At 27.7% G+C, this 20,657-nt stretch overlaps 1 protein-coding gene across 4 annotated transcripts in view; it reads right to left on the reverse strand.

Moving 5' to 3' along the window:
• LOC145248869 (uncharacterized) overlaps positions 1 to 20,657 on the reverse strand; it is a 402,247-nt gene that overhangs the window by 14,552 nt on the left and 367,038 nt on the right. For 3 of the 4 annotated variants that reach the window (XM_080110617.1, XM_080110620.1, XM_080110618.1), the window contains 5 exons: positions 19,305 to 19,364; positions 16,321 to 16,380; positions 7,792 to 7,851; positions 6,738 to 6,803; positions 535 to 587 (listed from right to left, as the gene is read on the reverse strand). In XM_080110617.1, coding sequence (XP_079966743.1) covers positions 535 to 587; positions 6,738 to 6,803; positions 7,792 to 7,851; positions 16,321 to 16,380; positions 19,305 to 19,364 — 299 coding nt within the window. The remainder of the gene's footprint in view (positions 1 to 534; positions 588 to 6,737; positions 6,804 to 7,791; positions 7,852 to 16,320; positions 16,381 to 19,304; positions 19,365 to 20,657) is intronic. The other variant, XM_080110619.1, reaches the window with a different exon arrangement.

The following is a 20,657-nucleotide window of genomic DNA, read 5'->3' on the forward strand; positions in this document are numbered from 1 at the left end:
AAAGTTTTTATTACAGAAACAAAAATTAAATTATAGAAACAACATTTTAATTATAAAACAATTTTTTAATCATAAAACAAAATTTTAATTACAGAAACAAAGTAATTTTTAATTATAGAAAATACAATGTTAATTATATAAACAAATTTTAATTATAATAATATTACTTTGCTTTTATAAAACAACCTTTTAATTGTAAAAAAATAAATTTTTAATTATAGAAACAATTCTATTTATAAAAATAAAATTTTAATTATTAAAGCAAAGTTTTAATTATAGAAACAATTCTATTTATAAAAATAAAATTTTAATTATTAAAGCAAATTTTTAATTATAGAAACAATTCTATTTATAAAAATAAAATTTTAATTATTAAAACAAATTTTTAATTATAGAAACAAAATTTCAATTACAGTAAAAAAAAAGCGTTTATTATAGACAAAAAATTTTAATTCTAAAAACAAAGTTTTTTACAGAAACAAAATTTTAATTCTAGAAAAAGTAAATTCATATCATAGAAACAAAGTTTTATACCTTATTTTGTTTCATCTCAAGATTTTCATAAATATCTTTTGTTGAATCAGGATCTAAAAGAAGAAAAAAAAAAATGAACATTTTTTTTTATAAGAGATTTATTTAAAAGACTAATGAGGTTTGCCTCTCCTTGTCCGGTCATAAAATACACTTAAATATATTTTAATTCATACAGATTTCGTATTTCAGAGCAAATTATTTATTGAATATTACATTGTGCCTAACATATAGTACTCATTTCAATAGCAGAAAAAATGACTTGGGTGCCATCAGATAGAATTGAAACCAAAACATTTAGCACTTCAGCTGTTTTGCCTACCGTTTTAGCTATTGACAGATAGATAAGAAACAATTGAAATTAAACCACTTCAAGTCATGATATAATTTTCGCATGCGCAGAAATAATAGAAATATGCCGGCAAGTTGAAATGAACATTTTGTATTTCAACTTACCGACATATTTCTATATGTGTTATTCATAAATCCAAACAAAGATTTTACTTGCTCTAAACTATTGTTGGTGTATAATTACTATTTCCTGTTAATTTCAGTGTTGTGTGACCAGTTGTTTATGAGTTTAACGGTTGAATATTTTCACACAGGCACACACACACATACATACACCTAATGTTTTATTTATTTCGAAAAATAGTTTTTATTTACCAAAAAAAAACTAATAAAAGATCTTTTATCTTTTGACTAGGATCAAAGCGTAGGATCTGTTCTGTCACCAAACTTCTAAATTGCAGCAATTTCTAGTTTTGTCACTACGTAGAATCCTGTATTTAGCGGAGCTGTAATTTTTCCATATTAAGAATTCTTTTTGTTCCTAACTCTGGCCTTGCGAGGAGGCCAGTAAATAGAGACTAACGATTAATAGATAGTTTGAAAAGCTGAGAAAAATGAGAAGGGAAGTAACTGTGGTTAGGAGTTATTCCCCTTTGTACTTCATATCTATTTGTGAAAAAATATTACTATTACAAGCTTGCCTTTTTTCTGTTGTTCTTGGCCTTCGGGCCAGGATCAAAGTGTAGTATCTGTTTCGGCAGATACTGCAAGCAAAGACCATATGTGGGGGCAACCCCACATATAAGACCTTGGTCAATGTAGGGGCAACCCTTCATACCAATTGTCACCATCCAGCTCCCCTACTTTCCGGGGAGCTGGTCCCCATTTCATTCCTCACATTAAAAATCGGCCTTGTGCCTAATTTGCTCGGTGGAGGAGCAAATAAACACCCTGTTGTTCTTGGCCTTCGGGCCGGGATCAAAGTGTAGTATCTGTTCTGCCGATGCTGCACTTAAGATCATTTGTACCAGTCAATGGAGGGGAAACCCTCTATACTGGGACAATTATTATTTTTGGTAACCAGAGTGAGAGTGCCCCCTTTTTGCCTACTTTTAGGGGAGCTGGTTTTTACCCCACATTAAAAATGGCCTTGCACCTAATTTGCTTTGGTGGGGAAGCAAATAAATACATTAAAAAATATTACTAATACATTAATAATAAACTTGGACGTAGTGAACCTAGGACCAAAGTCTATATCTATGAGTAAGGCACTAAGGCAGTTCTTATTTTGGTTTAATCGAGTGCCCCCTCTCTCTCTCTCTCTCTCTCTCTCTCTCTCTCTCTCTCTCTCTCCAAAAAAATAAATAAAAATAAAATAAAAATAAATAAATAAATAAAAAAAATAAAATAAAAATAAAAACATTTAATCGAACTTTTTCCTCGTGGGAAAACACGCAAGTAAGAACTAGTGGGCTCGAGGAAGTTTGAGACTAGAAAATGTTTATAATATTTCGTTCATTGTAGCAGTTTAAAAATGAAATTGGAATTTGAAAATTAAGAAACCAATACAATGTAAATCATTTTTTTAATAGACATTTATTTATTTATTTATTTATTTAAAAGTTAAAAAAAAAAGAAAAATTATAAAAAAAAACAAAAAAACTGGCGCTGTTTTACAGACTGTCACAGTGTAGAGGGAAACAACTCTCGTTTACTAAAAGATTCGTTCATTTTGACTGTTATCCAGTGCCACTTTGTTACATTAAAAAAAAAAAATCATCGCAGCTTTCTTTTCTTTTTTTTTCTTTTTTTTTAATGTTTTGATTTAATAAAAAAATATCGCGTCTTAAATTATGGATGAAAAAAAAAAAAACGAATCTTTTAGTAAACGAGAGTTGTCTCCCTCTGCGCAATGACAAACTGTAAAACAGCGCAAAAATACTGAGAAATCCACCTAATATATGTTACCATGACAACAGTATTTTGTATAATTTTTTATTTTAAAGTCATTATCAAACTTTCACATACTTAGATGTCAGCTCGCCGCCATTTTTCTTGTTTGTACCTAACGCTCGACACTACACGTTTTTCGAACCGATTAAATGTTTTAAAGTGAGTAAAATCGTTTTAAAGTGACCAAAATCTTTTCCAGTTAGGTAGAAGAGTAAATTATCTTGCCTTTGCTAACATTTATTTGTTATATATTTAAATTTTTACCACTTATCTCTGAATTGTAAAATAAGCCCTATTTTTTTAATAGACATTTAATTTAAAAATTGCTAAATGTTTACTTTAACTACAACGGAACAGCGACCAATAATTTTTTTTTTTTGGGGGGGGGGTGTATTTGAGGTTGCTGACAACGAATCTGATAATCAAACCCATCGCAGTAGTGTTTTCTTAAATGATGCGCATGCGTGTAGTAAAGTGACTTGTCACATCGTGGAGGAATCTTTAGCGAATATTTGAAATAACAAGAAAGTTTTCAAAAAAAAAAAATGTGGTTCATGTTTTTGTGTTGTTACATAGTTTTACGACCTCACCCCCCCCCCAATGTAAACAGAATTTTTGTGAAATATTAAACGGTTCTTCTGCTCGGTTAATGTCGGTGCGTTACTTACGGAAAAACGGTTAATTAAACTGCAGAAGCATCCGTTAAAAACTATACAATTGAATACTCCCTCAAAAAAATAAAAAAAAGAACAAAAAACATAAAATATGTTTTTGTAAACCGCTCATAAAAACTTCTTTCTGACAGCATTATTTTTATTAAATTAGGTGAAAATTATTTTTTTTATTTAATGAAAAGTATTTCTTGTAATTTAAAATGTCTGCCATGTATTCATGCGCCTTGTGCAACGCCACGTGACTACGTGCGTGCACACATTTCAGTAAAAAAACGATCGTGCATTAGCGTTAACAGTAAATTTGTGACGAGTTTATCAAATTCGTTGCCAGCGACCCTGAAAACCCCTAAAAAAACAAATTTTATTAGTCGGTGTTCCGTTGTAGTTTAAGTAAACATTTAAACTAAAAATTTTTAATTAACTTAGTTTTGATGCTATTTGTCTTCAACAGTTTTTATTTTTCACCAGAAAAGCAAAATTTGCGTGATTGTTCTTTTTCTTTTTTTCTTCAAATATTCCAACCAGAAGAATCATGCGAGAATTGCATGAAATAAATTAGAGATTTTTTTCCATTGATGTAAGCGCTGTGTAAATTTAAATTTGTAAGCTAAAAAGTCAACTGCTGAAATTACCTAGAGCACTTCCGCTATTGCATTTTGGGAGTTGCATTGAACGTTTGCCCCCCCCCCCCCCCGCTTTTTTTTGTTTTAAATGACATATGACGCGCATTGTCTTATTAAAATCATACAAAATTAAGACACACTTTTTCAGTTTCCATCTTTAAAGTCGTGTTGAATGCCCCAATTCAAGGGAACTTTCCCACCTTATCCAGCAGAGGGCATTATCAGGAACTCATGTTTTCTGTGACCGAATCCCCATTGTGGGGAGCTTGAATTAATTTCCAGTCGGGATAAGAAATAACTCGGTATAAGAAATAACTGATTCGGCACAATTTCTGATATGAACTCCCTTTTATGGCAAAGTGTAATTCACTATTTCAAATTCCTGATTTGCCTCGGTCAAGGAGGATGGATTACTTGAAAAATTGGCATGCAAAAGCGCATCACATGTAATCACAGACAGAATCGAGAAATCCATTCAAAGTGTCTTGCAAATTTCGTGTCCTTTATGGCCTATCTCCTACGTGAAATTCACACAAAAGCACACAGATTTTTTTTTAATGCTTTTGATTTTAAATTTTTGAATAAATAATGTTTTTGATTTTAAATATTTAAATAAATAAATGTTTATTTAAAAAAGAAATTCGGCACTTGTGCACTACTAAGATGGAATCACTTTTTTTTAATTTTCAGTTGGGACATGGGGAGAGTGCATAGCAGGGGCAGACAAATGCAATTTTAGGTTCAAATCGAAAATTAATGTTTTTTTTTTCTTTTTTAATGTGTGTGTGTGTGTGTGTGTGTGTTTTATTTTTTTTTTAGAAAGTGATTTTTTAAATAAATATAAGAAACTTATCATGACACAAAATAAAGTTTTTTTTTTTGGGGGGGGTACTTGTGCATAATTTGAACTAGGCGTAACTCAACGTCCGATCGGTGTTGCTTGGAGCATGACGTTAACGATCGAGCTTTGCCGATTATGAAAGCGCGTAACAAACGCTGTTAAAAAAATGAAAGGCACAAAAAGAACATAATTCTAACAGAAGAAATAAACCAAAAAACAACGACCTACTGTAACAATTTTTTTTTTTGTAATTTATTTATTTTTTTTTTACTGTAATTTGTTTTGTTTTTTGTCCAATGAAAAAGTTCAAAACAAAACAGATAAACAAAGTTTTTTTTTTTTTTTAAGTTTCTGTGTAACAATTAAAGAAACTTTTTTTTTATTTTCAAGAGAAAAGGTTAATAAATTTTTTTTTTTTTTTTCGGTAATGGTGGAGGTTAAGGAGGGGTGACTATTCCGAAAGCTGTTCTTAACATAAGTAGGTTGGGGGTGCATTGCATGCGCATGCATCTCTACCCACATCCATTCTTCTCTGATCTTCTTTTGGCGATGATGCAATTCTCACCACAGGAAACGCAGTTTTTTTGGGGGGGGGGGAGTCAGCAATTAATTTTTTTTTTCTTAACAATATGAAACTATTGGTTCCGGCTTCAAATATTTTTCCAAGCTGGAGATATTCATTTTTTTTTGTTTATACAGTTTTCAGAAAAGGGCTGTTACAGGTATGTGCTGCTTAATGAATTCAATGATTTTGATTTCCTTCCAATTTTTGTTTCGAAAAGTTCGTCTGCTACTTTGCAATGCACATTACAATCAAACCCGAGCGCATATGTTCTGAGCAAAGCCGATCGGACCAATGACCATACCCACCGAGATATAGATATATATCTCGGTGGCCGTAATCGGACATTGTTACGTCTGGTTCCAATTGTGCACAAGTGACGTTTTTTTTTTTTTTTTTAACACCAAATAGATGTTATAACATTTCTAAATTTTTGAGATGAGGATTGGTAATTTGAATTCAGCGGACTTCTATTCTCATCTTTGCGTGATGAAAATTACACTCAAGACGAGAACAGTAGTCCGATGAATTCAAATTACCAATCCTCATCTCAAAAATTTAGAAATGTTATAACATGAAAAATATGAAAAAATATAAATATGAAAAATAGATATTTTTAAAATTTTTAATAAAACATGAACATAAAGGTTTTTGGAACACATTTCTGGAATTATAATAAATATAAGATACTTAGAACACAATTTTTTTTTTTTTGTGTTTCTGTTTAACAAAATAGATATTTTTTTATTTTTTATAAAACATGATTATGAATTATTGAAATGTCTATTTTGTTTAAAAAAACCCAACAAAAAACAAAAACATCAGTTTTGTGTTATTATAAATTTCTTATATTTATTTGAATTCCAGAAATGTGTTAACTAAACTTTATGTTCATGTTTTATTAAAGATTAAAAAAAATGTCTATTTTGTTTTTAAAAAACTATTTTGTGTTATTGTAAATTTCTTATATTTATTAAAAAGACAAATCTTTCTCAACAAAAAAAACAAAACAAAAAAACAAAAAAAAACATGCATTAATAAATAAAACACAGATTTATTTTCGATTCGGTCCTGAAATTGCATTTGTTTGCCCTTACTACGCACTCTTCCCATATCTCAACAGAAAACCAAAAAAGTGATTCCATCCTAGTAGTGTAGAAGTTCCAAAAATTCTGCATTGTATTCACTTCTAAACTTCCAATTCAAATTTACACAATGCTTACATCAATGAAAAAAATAGAAGATTTTTTTTTTTTACTTACTTGGTTTAGGTTTAGGTTTAGGCTTAAGCGGCACAGGAGGGTTTTTTTTAACAACTTTCTTTTTCACTGCAAATAAAGAATAATGAAACTGAAATTTGAAATGGTATGATAACACATCACTTAATCATAGGAGATAATGCCTGGAAGGATGGTATCATAGTGAACGAACATGTAGCTGAAGAATATTGAAAAAAAAAAAAAAACCCTCAAATAACATCATAGCACATCATTTATTAATGGGAGATAATGCCCGGGAGGGTTGTATCATCATTATGAACGATATTACGTAAGATTTTATGATGAATCTAATAGATTTTGCTATGAAGTGTTTGTATCTATTAGATTCATCATAAAATCTTACTCATGAAAAGTTGTGTTAGATCTTAGTACAGGGTTTTGTTTTCTATTGCATCCATAGTAAGCAATACTTGGAATCTATAGTGAGCCCATAATGACTGACTGACTAAGTTTGAACCATGTCAAGTGTTTAGAGAGAGGGAGAGAAAGGGGGAGATAGATAGAGAAAGATTGAGATAAAGAGAGAGAAAGAGGGATAGAAAAGAAGAGAAAGATAGAGAAAAAAAGAGAGAAAAAAAGAGAGAAAAAATCGAGAGGGAAAAATTGTCAGATTGAGAGAGGGAGGGAGGGAGGGAGTGTGAGAGAGAGAGAAAGAATGAAAATGACGGAGAGAAAGAGAAGGGAGGGAGAGAGAGAGAAAGAGAGTGAAAGGGAGAGATAGACAATATAGAGAGAAAGAGAGTGAAAGGGAGAGATAGAAAATAGAGAAAGAACGATTGAGATAGAAAAGAAAGGAAGAAAGACAGAGAGAAAGATTGAGAGAGAGAGACAGAGAAAGAGGGACAGAGAAAGAAAGAAAGAAATAGAGAAATAAAAGAGAAAGAGGGACAGAGCGAGAGAGAAAAACAGATTGAAGGCGAGAGATTGAGAGAGAAAGAGAAAAATTGCCAATTTGAGGGGGGGGGAGAGAGAGAGAGAGAGAGAGAGAGAAGATCCCACAATATATTCTAAAAGTATTTCAAATGAATCAACTCACCTTTGTTATCAGAGGTAAGCTGATCAACATTTGCATATAAGGAATTATTTCCATCCAAAACTGAAAAAAAAAAAAAAAATTTAAATTATTTTTTAAGTGGAATATGTTAATTATGAGTGCTAAATGCATAGAAATTCCATAATTCAGAAACTTAATAAACGCTGAAAAAATATAAAATTTTTAAAACAAACTTCTAGTAATATTGAACACTAACAAGTTTTACTTTTTATTAATATCAATAACATTGTGGAGTCTGCATTCTATTATATAAAGGGCAGAATGAGAAATATATTTAACCAACAAATATGTTTTGATAAAGCTGATATATTTTATAAAAAGAAAATGTGTTTTACTTTTAATTAATACCAATCATATTGTGGGGTCTGCATTCTTTTGTATAAAAGGAAGTTGTCTGTACGTATGTTCAGCTAAAAGTAAAAAACTACAAAACAAAGATGGAACCATGACACTTATTATGTGTAATTAAAATTTTTGGAACAAGTGCTCGTCTGAACTCCAATCTCTGGCCCCCCTTCGCCAATCTTTCACGAAAAACACCCGTCTAGATGAATCCACTGTGAAAAATTTCCCCCACTCTTTATCTGTGCCTAAATCAAAACGTGGATTCCATGAACAAAGCTTCTTTTTTAGAACTGCACGCCTATGGAACTCTGTTCCGTCTGCCTGCTTCCCACCTGACTACAACTTGGATGTCTTCAAGTCCAATGTTAACAAATTCCTAATGAACCGTCCCCTTAAGTAAACACTTTCAAATCTCCACACTAATGTACTGTACTTGCAATAACCCTTATCCCTGAGTGACTTCCGGGCCTTGATAAGTGGTGACCACCGTGTAAAAAAAAAAAAAAGATTTCGGGAAACAAGCGATCATTGATTCAGTTCTAGTATAATAAGAAACAACTAGCAGGAACCGTGGAAATTCCACAGAATGAGAAATATATTTAATCAACAAATATGTTTTGATAAAGCTGATAAGTTTCTGGAGAGTGCAAAACATTACTTTTTTTTAAATAACACACAGTAAATGTAAGTTTATTGACATTTCTATGAAATAATATCCATCGTATATCAGATATCATCATTATCATGCAGCCCATCAGTGTTGATGATGACTAGTCATGGCCTCGGTGCTTTATCTCTCGGTGTTGGCATAATCTTCTTTCGGTGTGAAACGTCCGGTCATAGGCACTGCATATGTGTTGTCGATAGTGTCTCAGCTCTAAGGCTTCTCCAATCTTTCTTATTTCTTCCTTCTCTTTGTGGAGACTGTTCCGCCAGCTACTCCTTTCTTTGGCTTGTTCCTCCCAACTCTTGATATTCACCACCTTCAGGTGCCGCTTTGTTACATCTTTGTAGCGATATTGTCTCATTGACTACAGTACACTCTTTAACTCTTATCCTTGAGTGACCTCTGGGCCTTGATAAGTGGTGACTACTTTGTAAAAAAACAAAAAAAAAGTGATAAGTGATCAATTCCCTTTTGTATATTCTAATCTTTGGCCAGATATTTATTGGATTATTATTATCACAGATATTTATTGGATTATTATTATCACAGATATTTATTGGATTATTATCATCACATATATTTATTGGATTATTATTATCACAGATATTTATTGGATTATTATTATCACAGATATTTATTGGATTATTATCATCACATATATTTATTGGATTATTATTATCACATATTTATTGGATTATTATTATTATCACAGATATTTATTGGATTATTATTATCACAGATATTTATTGGATTATTATCATCACAGATATTTATTGGATTATTATTATCACAGATATTTATTGGATTATTATTATCACAGATATTTATTGGATTATTATTATCACAGATATTTATTGGATTATTATTATCACAGATATTTATTGGATTATTATTATTATCACAGATATTTATTGGATTATTATTATCACAGATATTTATTGGATTATTATTATCACATATTTATTGGATTATTATTATTATCACAGATATTTATTGGATTATTATTATCACAGATATTTATTGGATTATTATCATCACAGATATTTATTGGATTATTATTATCACAGATATTTATTGGATTATTATCATCACAGATATTTATTGGATTATTATCATCACAGATATTTATTGGATTATTATCATCACAGATATTTATTGGATTATTATCATCACAGATATTTATTGGATTATTATTATCACAGATATTTATTGGATTATTATTATCACAGATATTTATTGGATTATTATTATCACAGATATTTATTGGATTATTATCATCACATATATTTATTGAATTATTATTATCACATATTTATTGGATTATTATTATTATCACAGATATTTATTGGATTATTATTATTATCACAGATATTTATTGGATTATTATTATTATCACAGATATTTATTGGATTATTATTATTATCACAGATATTTATTGGATTATTATTATTATCACAGATATGTATTGGATTATTATTATCACAGATATTTATTGGATTATTATTATCACAGATATTTATTGGATTATTATTATCACAGATATTTATTGGATTATTATCATCACAGATATTTATTGGATTATTATTATCACAGATATTTATTGGATTATTATTATCACAGATATTTATTGGATTATTATCATCACAGATATTTATTGGATTATTATCATCACAGATATTTATTGGATTATTATCATCACAGATATTTATTGGATTATTATCATCACAGATATTTATTGGATTATTATCATCACAGATATTTATTGGATTATTATTATCACAGATATTTATTGGATTATTATTATCACAGATATTTATTGGATTATTATTATCACAGATATTTATTGGATTATTATCATCACATATATTTATTGGATTATTATTATCACATATTTATTGGATTATTATTATTATCACAGATATTTATTGGATTATTATTATTATCACAGATATTTATTGGATTATTATTATTATCACAGATATTTATTGGATTATTATTATTATCACAGATATTTATTGGATTATTATTATCACAGATATTTATTGGATTATTATTATCACAGATATTTATTGGATTATTATTATCACAGATATTTATTGGATTATTATTATCACAGATATTTATTGGATTATTATTATTATCACAGATATTTATTGGATTATTATTATCACAGATATTTATTGGATTATTATTATCACATATTTATTGGATTATTATTATTATCACAGATATTTATTGGATTATTATTATCACAGATATTTATTGGATTATTATCATCACAGATATTTATTGGATTATTATTATCACAGATATTTATTGGATTATTATCATCACAGATATTTATTGGATTATTATCATCACAGATATTTATTGGATTATTATCATCACAGATATTTATTGGATTATTATCATCACAGATATTTATTGGATTATTATCATCACAGATATTTATTGGATTATTATTATCACAGATATTTATTGGATTATTATTATCACAGATATTTATTGGATTATTATTATCACAGATATTTATTGGATTATTATCATCACATATATTTATTGGATTATTATTATCACATATTTATTGGATTATTATTATTATCACAGATATTTATTGGATTATTATTATTATCACAGATATTTATTGGATTATTATTATTATCACAGATATTTATTGGATTATTATTATTATCACAGATATGTATTGGATTATTATTATCACAGATATTTATTGGATTATTATTATCACAGATATTTATTGGATTATTATTATCACAGATATTTATTGGATTATTATTATCACAGATATTTATTGGATTATTATTATTATCACAGATATTTATTGGATTATTATTATCACAGATATTTATTGGATTATTATTATCACATATTTATTGGATTATTATTATTATCACAGATATTTATTGGATTATTATTATCACAGATATTTATTGGATTATTATCATCACAGATATTTATTGGATTATTATTATCACAGATATTTATTGGATTATTATCATCACAGATATTTATTGGATTATTATCATCACAGATATTTATTGGATTATTATCATCACAGATATTTATTGGATTATTATTATCACAGATATTTATTGGATTATTATTATCACAGATATTTATTGGATTATTATTATCACAGATATTTATTGGATTATTATTATCACAGATATTTATTTGATTATTATTATCACAGATATTTATTGGATTATTATTATCACAGATATTTATTGGATTATTATTATCACAGATATTTATTGGATTATTATTATTATCACAGATATGTATTGGATTATTATTATCACAGATATTTATTGGATTATTATTATCACAGATATTTATTGGATTATTATTATCACAGATATTTATTGGATTATTATTATCACAGATATTTATTGGATTATTATTATTATCACAGATATTTATTGGATTATTATTATCACAGATATTTATTGGATTATTATTATCACATATTTATTGGATTATTATTATTATCACAGATATTTATTGGATTATTATTATCACAGATATTTATTGGATTATTATCATCACAGATATTTATTGGATTATTATTATCACAGATATTTATTGGATTATTATCATCACAGATATTTATTGGATTATTATCATCACAGATATTTATTGGATTATTATCATCACAGATATTTATTGGATTATTATTATCACAGATATTTATTGGATTATTATTATCACAGATATTTATTGGATTATTATTATCACAGATATTTATTGGATTATTATTATCACAGATATTTATTTGATTATTATTATCACAGATATTTATTGGATTATTATTATCACAGATATTTATTGGATTATTATTATCACAGATATTTATTGGATTATTATTATCACAGATATTTATTGGATTATTATTATCACAGATATTTATTGGATTATTATCATCACAGATATTTATTGGATTATTATTATCACAGATATTTATTGGATTATTATTATTATCACAGATATTTATTGGATTATTATTATCACAGATATTTATTGGATTATTATTATCACAGATATTTATTGGATTATTATTATTATCACAGATATGTATTGGATTATTATTATCACAGATATTTATTGGATTATTATTATCACAGATATTTATTGGATTATTATTATTATCACAGATATTTATTGGATTATTATTATCACAGATATTTATTGGATTATTATTATCACAGATATTTATTGGATTATTATTATCACAGATATTTATTGGATTATTATTATCACAGATATTTATTGGATTATTATTATTATCACAGATATTTATTGGATTATTATTATCACAGATATTTATTGGATTATTATTATCACAGATATTTATTGGATTATTATTATCACAGATATTTATTGGATTATTATTATTATCACAGATATTTATTGGATTATTATTATCACATATTTATTGGATTATTATTATTATCACAGATATTTATTGGATTATTGTTATCACATATTTATTGGATTATTATTATTATCACAGATATTTATTGGATTATTATTATTATCACAGATATTTATTGGATTATTGTTATCACATATTTATTGGATTATTATTATTATCACAGATATGTATTGGATTATTATTATTATCACAGATATTTATTGGATTATTGTTATCACATATTTATTGGATTATTATTATTATCACACATATTTATTGGATTATTATTATCACAGATATTTATTGGATTATTGTTATCACATATTTATTGGATTATTATTATTATCACAGATATGTATTGGATTATTATTATTATCACAGATATTTATTGGATTATTGTTATCACATATTTATTGGATTATTATTATTATCACAGATATGTATTGGATTATTATTATCACAGATATTTATTGGATTATTGTTATCACATATTTATTGGATTATTATTATTATCACAGATATTTATTGGATTATTATTATTATCACAGATATTTATTGGATTATTGTTATCACATATTTATTGGATTATTATTATTATCACACATATTTATTGGATTATTATTATTATCACAGATATTTATTGGATTATTGTTATCACATATTTATTGGATTATTATTATTATCACAGATATGTATTGGATTATTATTATCACAGATATTTATTGGATTATTATTATCACAGATATTTATTGGATTATTATTATTATCACAGATATGTATTGGATTATTATTATCACAGATATGTATTGGATTATTATTATCACAGATATTTATTGGATTATTATTATCACAGATATTTATTGGATTATTATTATCACAGATATTTATTGGATTATTATTATCACAGATATTTATTGGATTATTATTATCACAGATATTTATTGGATTATTATTATCACAGATATTTATTGGATTATTATCATCACATATATTTATTGGATTATTATTATCACATATTTATTGGATTATTATTATTATCACAGATATTTATTGGATTATTATTATCACATATTTATTGGATTATTATTATTATCACAGATATTTATTGGATTATTATTATCACATATTTATTGGATTATTATTATTATCACAGATATTTATTGGATTATTATTATCACATATATTTATTGGATTATTATTATCACATATTTATTGGATTATTATTATTATCACATATATTTATTGGATTATTATTATCACATATTTATTGGATTATTATTATTATCACAGATATTTATTGGATTATTGTTATCACATATTTATTGGATTATTATTATTATCACACATATTTATTGGATTATTATTATCACAGATATTTATTGGATTATTATTATTATCACAGATATTTATTGGATTATTGTTATCACATATTTATTGGATTATTATTATTATCACAGATATGTATTGGATTATTATTATTATCACAGATATTTATTGGATTATTGTTATCACATATTTATTGGATTATTATTATTATCACAGATATTTATTGGATTATTATTATTATCACAGATATTTATTGGATTATTGTTATCACATATTTATTGGATTATTATTATTATCACAGATATGTATTGGATTATTATTATTATCACAGATATTTATTGGATTATTGTTATCACATATTTATTGGATTATTATTATTATCACAGATATGTATTGGATTATTATTATCACAGATATTTATTGGATTATTGTTATCACATATTTATTGGATTATTATTATTATCACAGATATTTATTGGATTATTATTATTATCACAGATATTTATTGGATTATTGTCATCACATATTTATTGGATTATTATTATTATCACACATATTTATTGGATTATTATTATTATCACAGATATTTATTGGATTATTGTTATCACATATTTATTGGATTATTATTATTATCACAGATATGTATTGGATTATTATTATCACAGATATTTATTGGATTATTATTATCACAGATATTTATTGGATTATTATTATCACAGATATTTATTGGATTATTATTATCACAGATATTTATTGGATTATTATTATCACAGATATTTATTGGATTATTATCATCACATATATTTATTGGATTATTATTATCACATATTTATTGGATTATTATTATTATCACAGATATTTATTGGATTATTATTATCACATATTTATTGGATTATTATTATTATCACAGATATTTATTGGATTATTGTTATCACATATTTATTGGATTATTATTATTATCACAGATATTTATTGGATTATTATTATCACAGATATTTATTGGATTATTATTATCACAGATATTTATTGGATTATTATTATTATCACAGATATTTATTGGATTATTATTATCACATATTTATTGGATTATTATTATCACAGATATTTATTGGATTATTATTATCACATATTTATTGGATTATTATTATTATCACAGATATTTATTGGATTATTGTTATCACATATTTATTGGATTATTATTATTATCACAGATATTTATTGGATTATTATTATCACAGATATTTATTGGATTATTATTATCACAGATATTTATTGGATTATTATTATCACAGATATTTATTGGATTATTATTATCACAGATATTTATTGGATTATTATTATCACAGATATTTATTGGATTATTATTATCACAGATATTTATTGGATTATTATTATTATCACAGATATTTAAATTAGTAAATGATAATAAGTCTGCATATTTAGTTACTAAGATGTAAAATGAAGAAATTATTCACACTTTGTTCAACTTGTGATTTAGTTCAACCTACCATTCCTGGTTTAACTTACGAGCTCTGGTTCAACTCATGGCATTCAGTCCAACTCACGAGTCCCAGTTCAACGTCCGAAAACCCTAGTTCAACTAATGAGGTTTGATTCAATTTACAAGTTCTGGTTCAATTTATAATTTCTGGTTTAACTTAGTATTCCCGGTTCAACCTACGATTCTTTTTTTAAATTATGATTTTTAATTCAATTTATAATTTTTTGCTGAACTTACGGTTTTTGTCTTGAGGTTTCTTCGATTTATCAACTTGGGCATACAATGCTTCGATATTGGCTAGAAAATAAACATAACATTATTTCAAACAAACTGTATAAATTCATAAAATAGAGAAATACATACATTTCTTATTCTCTTATTTTCACCAATTATCAAAACCAAGAGCTAATCGAGGATAAAGGTTAACGAGAGAGCTGAAAAATAAGGAACACTATAGAGGAACTAACACTGATCACTGTTATTTCATTACTTATGGTGCAATTTATGACAAGAATTTGTTGACATTAAACTTGAAGATATTTTAATTAGTACGGACACAGTTTTGCCGGAATCCCTTACAAAGAAACTCTACTCATGGAAATTCTGAAGAGCTGAAAAATAAGGAACACTATAGAGGAACTAACACTGATCACTGTTATAAACTGCATTTCATTACTTATGGTGCAATTTATGACAAGAATTTGTTGACATTGAACTTGAAGATATAGTAATTAGTAGGGACACAGTTGTGCCGGAATCCCTTGCAAAGAAGCTCTACTCATGGAAATTCTGGCTAACATTAAGCACATGGAGGGAGGAAGGAAAGTTCTTAACAGTTGTGGTGGATGGACGGGTTCTTGCTGTGAATGTCTTACAAGGAGGAACCAAACATTGGAGTTCAGTCGAGCACCTTCCATGGAAATAAAGATAGAACAGAGTGAGACTAGTAATGTCTTTTCTGTGATAAAGAGATTTTAGGGAGGAGAAGAGATTATCTGCCGCTACTAGATTTCAAAGTTGATTTTATATTTTGTACAAATCAGGAGCGAGTGTTCTGTATAGCACCTATCCATATGTTGCAGCAATATTTCATTAAATAAATAGTGACTTTACTTGAAAATTCAAACATGGCGTAATAAAAGAAAAAATGAAGGGTAATTGCATCTTCTCTCCCAATTTTCAGATTTTGCAATCATGCCCATATGCATTCGTTTACTTCTGATGAATTTCATAAGTGTTTTTCTTCTGATGAATTAATGGTAGAATATATTTATTGATTAATATAATAATTAAATGAATGATTCTGCGTTACGAAACAGGTGCTGCCAAGAATTGTGCATGTCAACGTACTTAAAGGAATAAATTGTAAGATGGTCAACGTACTTAAAGGAATAAATTGCAAGATGGTCAACATCTTGAAATTTGCCATATAGACTTTTGTCATTTATTTGTTATATATAAGCCATCCACAGGCAGACTGTTTCACTGTATCACATCTTTTCAGTGCAGCTAAAAGTAAGAACTGCTTTGAGTCAGGATCAAAATTTGATTGCCTCAGACAACAGTAACGGGAATTTTATCCCGTTGCACGAGACTAAGTGTTCTAAAGAAATTTAATCACATAAAAAATAAAGGCCAAGGTAAACCGGTATAAATTTTATCAGAAAGAAAAATAGGAAAGGAAGGAAATGTATAGTTCAGCTGGGCTGCCAAATCAGTCCCTCTGGCGTTTCATAAAGAACACTTTTAACAAATATACTTTTTACTTGCTTTTTTTTCCTTTTGGCATATAAAAGTTCACAAAACCACTCTGGTGCTTTAGTTCGAAGGTCGCAACACTGCTCTGGCGTTGTCGTTTGAAGGTTGCAACACCGTTCTGGTGTAAAGCAGAGGCCGCAAAACTACTCTGTCGTAACTCCAAAGTCGCAACACCGCTTAGGTGTAAAGCAGAGGCCGCAAAACTACTCTGTCGTAATTCCAAAGTCGCAACACCGCTCTGGTGTAAAGCAGAGGTCGCAAATTTACTCTGTCATAATTCCAAAGTCGCAACACTGCTCTGGTGTAAAGCAGAGGCCGCAAATCTACTCTGTCGTAAATCCAAAGTCGCAACACCGCTCTGGCGTTTTCCTTTTCTTCTGCCAGTTATCGAATATTGTGAGACACAGCACCAGATTCACAGAGAGAGGGGGAGAAAAGAAGGGGAGAAAGAGAGAAGAAAATGCACCAATTAGAAGGGGGAAAGGAAGGGGAGGTAAATAAAGAAAAATAAAATTTCTACAACAGCTGGTACTTGTAACCATTACACTATTTTGGCTGTTGCGAAGTAGGTTTGTGAAATTGCAATGATCAATATTGTCCAAACCCCTTAAATCCATTTGTTTACACAAAGAGCATTGCATTATACACTAGTGACAGTTTATTATTTCACTCACCAATATGCTCAACGCAAGATATTTAAGGATCGGTTCTTGAGGACATTATGAAGGCTGCTGCGAGGAAGGTGAGCTCCTTCTATCGTGCTAGACAACTGCTCGCACCTGAGAGTATCCTAGACCTCTATAAGCCACCATTCCCCCATGTATGGAGTATTGTTGCCACATGTGGGCTGGTGCATCTACCACTAGTCTCTCCCTCTTGGATAACGTCAAAAAAAAAAAAAAAAGGGTCTTCAATCTAATATATCCCACTTTGTCAACTAGGCTCCAACCCCTGTCCCATCGGCGCTATATTGCATCCCTGTGTTTGTTTTACAAGTATTTTAATGAAATGTGTTCTGATGAACTCGTTGCACTTGTGACCCCTCGACGTACATATCCCCGACAAACCTGCTTAGCAAGAAAATCTCTTGTTTTTTTTTTGTTTTTTTTTACACGATGGTCACCACTTATCAAGGCCCAGAAGCCACTCAGGGATAAGGGTTTCATTGTTGCGGTTCCTAAATGTCAGAAAGCTTCTAATAGTTTCTTTCCTCAAACAGCTACACTTTGGAATTCCCTTCCTGTTACCTGCTTCCCAAACTATACTGATATGCAAACTGTAATGATATTCTATTTTTAGTTATGTGCTCCTGCTGATTTAATGCAGAAATTCAAATACAATGTAAACCAACATCTTAATCTTTCTTAGTCATGATCCCAATTAGAAGCCCCTTACGTCCAAGTGGCAATATGCCTTGTTTGGGGTGAAAGCGAGTAAAAAAAAAAAAAAAAAAAAAAACTTACAATTTTTGTTTTCAGGTTTCTTTGATTTATCCACTTGGGCATACAGTTCTTCGACATTCGCTGGAAAATAAACATAGAATTATTTTAAACTTCTCAATTTTTGAAGTAGAGAAGCGCACTAGCAGTGTCAGAAATTTCGTGAAAATAGTGAATAATTCCACCCCATCTTTCCAAGCTTATAACTCCTCGAAAAATGTAATTCAAGCCCTAATTTTTTTTTTCAATTAAAGGAGTAAGGACCAAGGTTTTATTTAAAAAAAAACAAAACAAAACAATGTGTTTTTTTTTTTTTAAAAAGGTTTTAAACTTCGGACTTTACAGGTAAATTTCTAAAAAACTGATTTTTTTTTTTTGTTTTAAATTTGAATATATTATTTATTGACCTTTTCTCTTCAATTTGTGATATATAAACCTATTAAACATAAATTAATTATTTACTTTTTAATAGACATTTCAAAATGAGAGGCGTAAATTATTCGACCCCCTATCTTTCTAAGCTTATAACTCCTCGAAAAATGTAATTCAAGCCCTAATTTTTTTTTCAATTAAAGGAGCAAGGACCAAGGTTTCATTAAAAAAAAAAAAAAAAGACAAAAAGAAAAAATGTGTTCTTATAAAATAAGGTTTTAAACTTCGGACTTTACAGGTAAATTTCTAAAAAACTGATTTTTTTTTTTGTTTTAAATTTGAATATATTATTTATTGACCTTTTCTCTTCAATTTGTGATATATAAACCTATTAAACATAAATTAATTATTTACTTTTTAATAGACATTTCAAAATGGGGGGGCGTGAAAATGGGGGGGCGTGAAAATGGGGGGGCGTGAATTTAAAAAAAACGTTTGTCTAAAATATTATATTCGGTTTATTGGAAAGAACATAAAATTTCACATTGACCCTGAAAATATCGTAAAAATAGAATCAATAGAAAAATTTTGATAGATTTTTAAAATTTAAAAATATTGAGTTTAAAAATTGAAAAATATTGAGTTCGGAAAATTCATTACTGTTTTAAAAAAAAATAAAAATATTTTTATTACTTTTAAAACAACTGTAATAGTTTATTTTGGAAGTATAATCCATAAAGAAAATAAATAACCCACTTTTAACAGAGAAATTACGAGATTTTTATATTGTATTCGCAGTTTCGTGTTACGGGTGTCAAAAATTCCTACAAAAATTCTGATACTGCTAGAAGCGCACTTATCTATTTCTATTCATATGTATGATTATGTGTTTATATATTTGTATGGATATGATCCACTCCTAAACTAATTAACAAATCATTATGAATTTTGGACTCAAATGTTTAAGCGTAGAGAGGGGGGGGTAGTGTTAGTTACATTTAATTT

This window comes from Euprymna scolopes, chromosome 27 (genome assembly GCF_053919585.1).
Source record: "Euprymna scolopes isolate OS-2025 chromosome 27, ASM5391958v1, whole genome shotgun sequence".
NCBI lineage: Eukaryota > Metazoa > Mollusca > Cephalopoda > Sepiida > Sepiolidae > Euprymna > Euprymna scolopes.